Genomic DNA, 9,680 nt, shown 5'->3' on the forward strand with positions numbered 1-9,680 from the left:
ACGTCCGATGTTTCGCCTATCCAAACCGGCAGACGCGACGGTTGCCGAGACGCCAGTATACAGTGGCCCAGGTTGCCTAGGTTACGGCGGACCATCGCCAACAACGGCGACGCTGTGCTGTGAAGACGTTGCAGGAAACGCCTCAATCTCGACGACTGCTCCGACGTTAGGACTCGGAGCGCCTCAGAGCGCTCGAAGGTGGAGGAGAGCGATGGAAAAGGACCAGCCTAGGGTGCCTCGATGCCAGCGCCGCCGTTCAGGGTGGCGCTGGCATCGAGGAACCCCAGACCAGCCGAACGCAGGGCGCGCACCCTCTTTCAAGCGGCCACAGACAACGCCGCTCGCGAGACTGGTATAGAGCGCACCGAAACGGCCAGCTGAAGATGCCATAAGTGAATTAACAAGCATGGTGTCAGCACGCACAAACAGGCATGAACACATCACCCTCGATGAGCGCGGACACTTGCTGTCAAAACGCTGGTGTGAGGAAGTGCGGCAGCAGCAGCGAGCGAAGTGACCTTCATACGGTCTGCCCCTTCAACGCAAGGGCGGCAAGAACACGGCGCGCACAAAGGTATGAGCCGCCTGCAGTTCCCTCTCGTGACACGGCGCGCTCGACCGCGAGCTGCCGGTAAAAGTACGCACTTGGGGGAGTCGATATCGCGGTGCAGCAAGGGCTGCTGTTTGAATGTATCTTATCGCATTTAAACTGGAACCTGTCGAGATTAGCATTATCTGTTCGTTGTGGAAAAACAGAAAAGTGCAGCTTGCGGCGGTTCCTTGTGCCCATATACCCAGAGAAAGATAATACAGGAGCGCGAAGGGACCAGGCTTATCAAGATTCTGTCAAATGATCGCTCCCCGTCGACGCATGCTTCCGTAACTATTTCACACACACACAAACACACGCGCGCACACACACATACACACAAGACGATATCTCGATCCACCAACTTCAGGGGCTGTGACAGTTTGTTCTGTCCACATTTTTTTATTTTACAAAGAAAGTAATGTAATGTTGTGCATCTCCTGGAAAGTGCGCGTTAACCCTTGTACTATACTGTTTATGTGACGATGAGAACGTGCCTGGTATTTGCTGCTTTCTGTCCGTTTTCAGCTTTTCCACGTCGCACACGCGCCCCACATGGTCCTCTGAATCGGTTGTGCATGCGCGAACAATATCACACACGACGCAGTTTGCTCTCCTCCGATGACCCGTACATCGCGTCGATGTCCCGCTGGTAGAAGGTTTGCAAAGGCTTCCTGCGAATCTTATACGTGGCCGTCACAAGCCCCGAGTCCGGCGTCCATTCTTCGGCGCACAGTTTCACCCTCGCCGGAACCTCGGTCTTCAAGAGATCGCTGGAGCGTGCATACGCCAGAATCTCCTCCTCGGCGGCCTTGGCAACCTCTTTGTCCTCACAGAGTTCTCTCAGAGAGGCGTCAGACACGTCGTCGCTCCTGCCCAGCTCTCGCGCGATGCGTTGGAGATGCTTGTAGTTGGGAGCCACGAGAGCCACGAGATACGTGCGCAGCGAGTTGCCGTACACGAACATGTTGTCGACAAGCGGGCACGTCTTGAGCACCGACTCGACGCGGCCCAGCGAGATGTACTCGCCGAACTGCAGCTTGACCAGGTCCTTCTTGCGATCCACGATCTTGAGCGTGCCGTCGGGAAAGATCTCGCTGATGTCGCCCGAGTAGAACCAGCGGATGCCGCCTTCTTCTCTGAAGAACTCCTTCGTGAGCTCGTCGTTCTTGAAGTAGCCCTTGGCGACGCAGGGGCCACCGACGAGGATCTCGCCGCGAGGGTTAGGCTTGTCCGTCGTCCGGTAGTTTCCTTCGTCCCAGTCGACTAGCTTGATGTAGCAGCCGGGAAGTGGCGCACCCACGCGGTCCGCGCTGGCGTCGTCGGCGTTCATGAAGCTACCGCAGCCGCTGGTTTCGGTTATACCGTAGCCCTCGATGACGCGACAACCCATGCAGGCCCTCACAAACCGTCGCGTGTAGCTTGACAGGGGCGCCGAGCCGCAGACGAGGACCTTCAGGTTGGGACCCAACAAGAGGCGCACGTGCTTGAAAACTAGCTGGTTGAGGAGCGGCGTGTCGAAGCCGAGGTCTAACCAGAAGCTCTTATACTGGACGGCGTAGTCGAACAGGGCGATGAAGACGGGTCCCTTCGACGCGGCCACCTCATTGACGCCCTTGCGTAGACGGTCTACTATGAGAGGCACGCAGACAAAGATAGTAGGCTGCAGAAGGGTCACGTCTCCTCGGCAGCCCTTGGCCATGGCGGTGGAGTTGTCGGTGATGGTCAGCGGGGACGAGTAGCCAATGCGTGCACCGGCGCCGAAGAGAAGCGTCTCGGTCAACAGCTCGAGCATGTGAGCCAGGGGCAGGTAGGCGAGATAGGCGTCATCGCTAGTGTACGCCCCAAATTGGTCGCACATGACGGCAAAGCCGTTCAAGGCCGAGACCAGGTTTCTGTGCGACACCATGACGCCCTTTGGCATCCCCGACGAGCCGCTGGTGAACATGACGATCGCGACGTCGTCCGGCGAGGGCGAGCACTCCTCGTGTTCGCGGTCGGCACCCTTTTCTTCCAGGCTTGAGAATGGGATGACCTACGAGAAGGTGCGAGAAATTTCCTCTCAGGAGACAAGTTCTACCGTACACAAGAAAGGCATTGGACGATGAGTCAAGCACGAACACTGTCGTTATACAGTTAAAGGAGGGAGAGAAAGGGAGATATATACACGAAAGAAATTAAAACAGAGCAGGTTATTAAAAATAGAAGATCCGGTTTACTGCAGTGCACTGGGCTACGGGAGTGGGAGAGAATGAAAAATAAGATGGACATAGACACAACCGTCCGAACACAATAAACACACAGCCTTCCGCACACCTAATAAAGCAATACTACGCTTGAGAAGAGGCTAAGCAACGGTTTCTAGGCAATGGTACGAAATATGATCGGTTTAACGTTAAGAGACATGAAAACCAGCGGTACGCATTTGAAAGCGAACGGGGGTGGCCGACACGAAGTTGCGCTAGGCGAGTCATGCGATGCCGAGAGCAGATAGATAACCCGGCGGTGTAGAGTACGGGAATCGATGCCAATGGATTGGAAAGCAGCGAAAAGAACACACGGAATTTTAAGCACGATAAGCTGCTTGCTCGACATTTGCACGCTAACACTTCACCTTTCAAGTCGCAATGTTTGAAGCATAAACCTCGGTTATCCGGAGTCACAAATCAAGCATGTCAGTGCCTGTAAAATATACACTTGCAGATTTCGGACGAATTCCAAATTATACTTCGGCAGTTGTGTATGAGGCGAAGCGGGGGAAAAATGTAAAACTCAACGACAGGGTCCGCAAAAGTTAACAGCGACTCGCTCAACCCCCAGCTTTTCGAAGATTTAGAAGCACGGTTTCAAGACAGAGGAGCGGAGCTCGCTGCACGCTCAGCACTATCAGTCGTCATATCCGGGGAAGAGGGTGGGGAGGAGGGGCAGGGCAGTGCCTTCTATGTTCCTCTTAGAGTTTAAGTGGAATGGCGCAGTTTATGTAGTCTCCTACAAGCAGCTCCTTCGGGAGTGCTGGCCCATCAAAGAGTTAAAGAAATAAAAAAATAAAATAGCGCGGTTAGCAACCTGAAATGTTTTCCTCAACGTATGCAAATGTGACGTAAATTGAGACTAATTACACAAACACTAACCAGTTTGCAGTAAGCCCGGCGTATCAGAGCTGTTGAGACATTTGCATCAGGGGTGACTTCGAGAAACCGCAGTAGCTTAAGTTACTGCGAAGTCAACCTTTAAGAAGAATTCAGAAGGAATCCGAAAAGTTGGACTGCATTTGATAGACAGCTTCAGGTTAGGGGGCGCAAGCGGTAGAGTGCATGCGCCCACCCAGACGTAGGGGTCTTCGCATGCACAGTACCGTGGCCCCAGTTCTTCTGTGCCCGCTTCTGTCCGCTTCTGTCCCCCAACCAAAAACTCTCTAACAAAGGAAGCTAGATGAGTGGAATTCCTGTAACTCCCCTAACTTCAAGAGTTTCGCAACGAGAATGATTTTATACCCTGAGTCCACACGTGATACACACATTCGCGGTATGGAAAAGGCAGCCGTCTACACTCTTAAAAAACGTTTCCACTCTTTGAGGCTTATCTTCTCCCACAACGATAATCGTGATCTGCCTGGCTTGCGTTTGCTTTCTGGTAAACTCTGCGCTCGCTACCTTTCTGTCGAGTATGCTCTGTCTGGCTGATAACGCGCATTCCAGACCGGGTGCGCAGCGTTGAAGTAAGGTAATGTGGGCAAGACAGTTACGGATTATCGTGGTGAGACAAGATAAACCCCAAAGGGGGCAAACTTAAAAAAAAAATTATGGGGTCTTACGTACCAAAACCGCTTTCTGATTACGAGGCACGCCGTAGTATGTGACTCTGGAAATTTAGACCTCCTGGGGTTTTTTTTTAAAGCGCACCTAAATCTAAGTACCACGGGTGTTTTCGCATTTCGCCCCCATCGAAATGCGGCTACTGCGGCCGGGTGTCGATCACCCGACCTCGTGCTTAGCAGCCGAACACCATAGAAACTAAGCAACGACGGCGGGTGGTGCAGACTTTCTTTAAAGGTGCACAAAACACGGACACAAACACGTAAGGACGCAGGACATTAAGGACGTAAGGACATTAAGTATGGTTGTGGCACATGCGTAAGTCAGCCCTCAAGTCTCTTGCATATATGCAAGAGACATATATGCAAGGAAAAATTACCATGCCTAAACCGTAACTACGCGTCGAGGGTGCCCACGTGCGTCCATGAATGCCTGGTTGTATGTGCTGTCTTCCATCGAGCATGCGCATATATGTGTTGTGTCTTCCTTCATTTCCCGCACTGGTTTACCACCTATCAGTCGATTGTCGGCATTTCTATTGTCCTCGGTCTTCTTGTGTTCGTATTTTGCACGACTGCCTTTTCGTTACTCTTCCAAAAAAATATGGCTGACATCCTATGCAATCTTTATTAAGCCTAAGCAGCCTTCAATAGGCGCTCTTTAGAAAAACTATGAATTTCATTGCGAACTTTTGTGACGGGTATCATGAGTGCCCTACCAGCGTGATCGGCTTTCCGTCATTCTACGTGAACTCGAGGCCAAGTGAAATACACGGATTCCTTTAGCTCGAGGCTGTTCGTTTCCGATTCCTCCAACGTTCACGGCCATCCCCGATCTCGGCGTTTTTTTAGGCTTGCAGCGCAGCTCAGAACGAGCAAAAAAGAAAAGTGGAAGGGGTGATGAAAAGGAAGGGAGAACCGGTTGAGCGCTAACTTCCAACTGATCCGATATCTGACATCTGATACCTGATCCGAGAACTGTTCCGATATCCATACGTGTTGGTACTATGAACCTCGTGCCAACAAACCACTTCTTCCGTTTCATTCGGCTCATTCCAAGTTGGTCAAGAGAAGCATTGCTAAGCCTTGCCTAAATAATGCTTTGCAAAAATCCATACCGTTTTTTCTAGCTTTGCTCCTCAGTGCGAACGGCTTTCGCAGGCTGGTTTTCCCCTGTCCTCACAAGTGCCAGTAGCTGAACTGATTCTAAGATAGTTTAGAAAAGACAACCGACATGGAGATAATCCTACAACTACTCGGGGCAGGACAACTATTATCCCGTATATCCACACAGCCTCACATAATCTGAAGAAAATCTCCAAGCGAGCGAATATTCGTGTGGTGTTTTCTGCGCCTAACAAGCTTATGAGCATTTGCAAGCTCACTAATCCGAATAAGGAGGCTCCTCCTAGCTGTGATAAGAATCATAAAAAGAAGTTTGTTAATTGCGCACATTGTGTTGTTTATTGTTTTCCGCTCAATTGCGCAAAACGTTACGTCGGTCAGGCTGGCCGATGTCTGAATGATAGGCTGCGCGAACATTGTTACAATGCTAAGAATTGTATTACAGCTGGAGGGTTTCTTGCACAGCACTGCAAAACGTGTGGTTGCGAACCTGTTTTAGAAGAACGCGTCATTCTAGGTCGTAGTCATAATCAGCTTACAAGAGCAATGATTGAATCAAGAGCTGTCATAGGTTTTGGCCATGCATGTGTAAGCTCACCTTCATTATCGTCATCAAGCAACGAATTGGCGTATCTCGGACCGCCGCCATAGGCAGTCTGAATGTGTTTTTTCACATGGTAACTTTTGCTTTTATTGCTTGGTTTTGTGTTCTTGTCTCTACATGTCACATGGTTTGCCGAGTGTATAAGGAGCCTTCGGATTCACGAAATAAACCGTCACTTAGAAGTTAGCGCTCACCCTGTTCTCCGTTCCTTTTCATTACCCCTTCCATTTTCCTTTTTTGCTCGTTCTGAGCTGCGCTACAAGCCTAAAAAAGTCACGACATAAACATTCGCCCAAACTGCCACGCTTTTGACCCGATCTCGGCGATAACGTCGTCGGAGCGCCGCTCGGCTCACTGACGAAGCGTGAAATGCATATTTAAATTCTCAGCGCCTTGGAGTGGAATTGCTGCGTTATTCCTGCAGAAATTCCCAGCGACCGACTGTAGCGACCTCCTGTAGCGGAAAAATAAGATTTGATTTGCTTTGATTGATAGGCACTCACCTGTGGTCCCTTAGCCAATAGAGCTGGCGGCTTGGCATCGGGGCTCTCCATGCACACGATGTGTGTCAGCGACGGCATCTTGGCCACGACGCTGAGCACCCGCGAGATGAGGTCCGACGAGGTGACCAGGTGCGTCACCTCGGTCACGTTGACGGCGCTCACGATGTCGTCGTTGCTCAGCGTCGCGTACAGCGTCACCAGCGGGATGTTGGTGCGGAAGCACGCCTGCGCCGTCAGCATCCACTCGGCCCGCGTCTCCGCCAGGATGGCCACGAACTGTCGCGGCCGCGCGCCGATGGACAGAAGACCGCGAGCGGTCAGGTCGACCTTTCGATCCATCTCCTCGTACGTCAGCCACTCGTACTCTCCCAGCACGAGCTTCTTGAACACCTTGCCGTCGGGCTGCGTCTCGTCTCTTCGCCCCAGCACGCGTCTCGTGCCCAGCGCTGGTCGCTTGGCGTGAGACCGGATGGCCCTGCGCACGAGTTCGTCCAGCGTCTGGACTCCCTTAAGGTTCTCTACCTCCGAGTTGTCCAGGAGGCGGTAGGGGGACGACGGGTCTCCTTCGATTATGGGCTTGGCGAAGCACATACGCTTACGCTTCCAGTACACCCAGGGCTGCTGAAGGACGGTGTACACCGGGAGTGTGACGACGTCGTAGATGGTGCCCAGGACCTTGACGATACACAGAAGGATTTCGATCGCGAAGGGGAACATGACTGCGTGGTATGAACTGCGGTTTTGACGGAGTAGCACACGATGAAGCGAAGATCGAAGCAGATACCTGAGCAGACGTCAGAAAATGAACTTCCCTCTGAAATGTAATCTGGGAATAAACAGAAGGGAACCCTCGGCGCTGCCGAATCGAACTACTCTACAGACGGCAGATCCTGCTTTGCTGGCTTTGTTGTTGGGAACTGGTGGCGTCCGAAAGTGTAGTTCTCACAAACAAAAGAACTTCGACACGATGAGTTTCCAAGTTCTTGACGGTCAGCAGCAACGGTGGCGATTGTTCCGCAAATGGATATGCTGATGTCTTTTCGAATGAACTGAAGCGAACTCAAACTGTTACATTTGAAGTGATCCTCACTAGAGGATTCTACGATGTTGCATTAGACAGGATGCCTCGATGAAGCGCAAAGCCCTTGGAACAAAGCGACCTCCAGATAACTCTTCGGTTTCTGAACATCCGAGGCATACACTATCCGGCACAATCAGAAGGGATCCGGTTTCGAAACGACTCCCAATGTCGAGTGGACGCTCGGTGACGGCACAGTTCGATCAATTCAGTTTCCACAGCACGTCCACCCCTCGAATATGGTAGCCGGTCCTTCTTAGGTTGGAACACATGTACGAGCGACATCCGGGTCGTCGTCTTGTTTTCCTTGTTACTGGCAAAAGTTGGCCCTCTCGGCGCCAACTGCAGTGACGTGACGTAGCGGTGGTTCTCACTGATTGGACAGAGACAAAACAATGAGACCGGAGCTCTAATCGCGGCAGCACTCGAGAGGGCTTCTTTGTCTCATCTAGAAATACGTCTCGCGTGAGGAGTGTGTCGGATGACGACCTGGTGGGTTAACGCATCAGCCCATTGCGCTATGTTTGCTTTGACTGGCCGCCAAGAGACGAACATGCTACCCGCGCTCGGTGCTACTGTTAGGTTCTCGGCCCGGTCGCGTTTGCTTTTTTCGCTCTTTCTTCGTAGGCTTGTCTGGTCTTTTTTGGGAACAAAACATACGCAAAAAAAGAGCACAGTCCGTACCTTTCTTATTCATCGATCAGTTTAGGTCACCGGCAGCGGACAATTATGTCCATCGAATCACCAAGGCTCAACCGTCCCGCACAAACCACATTGCTCTTCAATGCTTGGGACCGGCCTAGGTGGCATTCTATAAAGAGTAGAGTTGAAGCGGAAGCTGAAGACGAAGTCGACCAGGATAGACATGGAAAATCAATCGTTCCTATGTGCCTTCGCTCCGCCCCCCCCCCTCCTTGTCTTTCTTTCGCGCTTCAATGCTGCTCATTAAAAACTTCAATTCTGGCAACGTCAACCGTGCGGGACCATCATGTACTGGAATTTTTTTTACTTCGTAGGTAATGCGCGATTTGTTCGTCGACCCATATTACAGGACTCATTCATATCATTACTGGGCGAACATGTACAGTGTTATGGTGACGGGGCTTTGTGATCAGCAGCGTCAGCTTGGATTTCGAACCAGCTTGATCATCTGAGAGGCTCCCGCAGGGAAGAGTGCAGGGAAGACGAGATGATGTAAAAAGAAACAATCGAAGTTTAATTAATTAATTCACTAAAGTATACCCAGTGCCTGCGATAGGCATTGCAGTGGAGGGGGATTACATAAAAGAAAAAAGAAGATACATAATGCACGCAATATAGTATAAAACACCACATCATGTTCATATCTGCACTATTACGTCATGAAGTGACTGTACGACCATATCATTTGAAGTTATTTTCACGATATCACTTTGTAACCGATTATAGTCTCGAGTGCTTTTGGGGGAAATGGACTTGCTAAGAACGTTAATTCTACATAAAGTTCATTTCACTATGAGTTCGCGATCAACTTTCATAGACACGTAGTCGGGGATATGTATATAGTTAATGTTATCAATACCTGTCCTTGAATGAAAAACATTGTAGAATCGTTTCAATCTATGAATTAAACGTTGTTTTTGCAGCATGTCCCACTCAATTTTCTTTTTAGCCTCTGTTACACGAAAATTTCGTCTAAGTTTTAAATACAAATCGTGCAGCCTTACCCTGTGTTCTTTCCAGTTTGTCTATGTTCTTTCGTGTCCAAGGGTACCAAACCCTGCTAGCATATTCAAGATCAGACAGTGGACAGATACAGTAAAGCCTTCACTCTGACTGGAAATAGTTTTGCGTTTTTTTTCCATTAAACCTAGAACCCGAGGTACTTTGGCAGTACTGTGGTCAGCGCAACATGTCCAAGATAAGTGAGTCGTGAAATACATTACCAAATATTTCAATCTGACACAGTCAACAAGCCATTATTATTA

The 9,680-nt window shown here is 50.5% G+C and overlaps 1 protein-coding gene across 1 annotated transcript; it reads right to left on the reverse strand.

Annotated features, from left to right (window-relative positions):
- Window positions 1–954: 954 nt before the first annotated feature.
- On the reverse strand, window positions 955–9,024 carry LOC139047746 (fatty acid CoA ligase Acsl3-like). Its single transcript, XM_070521765.1, has 2 exons — window positions 6,636–9,024; window positions 955–2,624 (listed from the first exon to the last, which is right to left on the reverse strand). The coding sequence occupies exons 1-2, from the start codon at window positions 7,350–7,352 to the stop codon at window positions 1,182–1,184; spliced, it is 2,160 nt and encodes a 719-aa protein (XP_070377866.1). The 5' UTR covers window positions 7,353–9,024; the 3' UTR covers window positions 955–1,181.
- Between the last annotated feature and the right edge of the window lie 656 nt (window positions 9,025–9,680).

The sequence above is a fragment of the Dermacentor albipictus genome, chromosome 7, assembly GCF_038994185.2.
Source record: "Dermacentor albipictus isolate Rhodes 1998 colony chromosome 7, USDA_Dalb.pri_finalv2, whole genome shotgun sequence".
Classification (NCBI taxonomy): Eukaryota; Metazoa; Arthropoda; class Arachnida; order Ixodida; family Ixodidae; genus Dermacentor; species Dermacentor albipictus.

Coding starts and splice junctions, on each gene's coding strand:
- LOC139047746 (XM_070521765.1), bottom strand. CDS start 7,352: ATGTTCCCCTTCGCGATCGAAATCCTTCTGTGTATCGTCAAGGTCCTG. Junction 2,625..6,635: donor TATTGGCTAAGGGACCACAG/GTGAGTGCCTAT, acceptor ACCTTCTCGTAG/GTCATCCCATTCTCAAGCCT.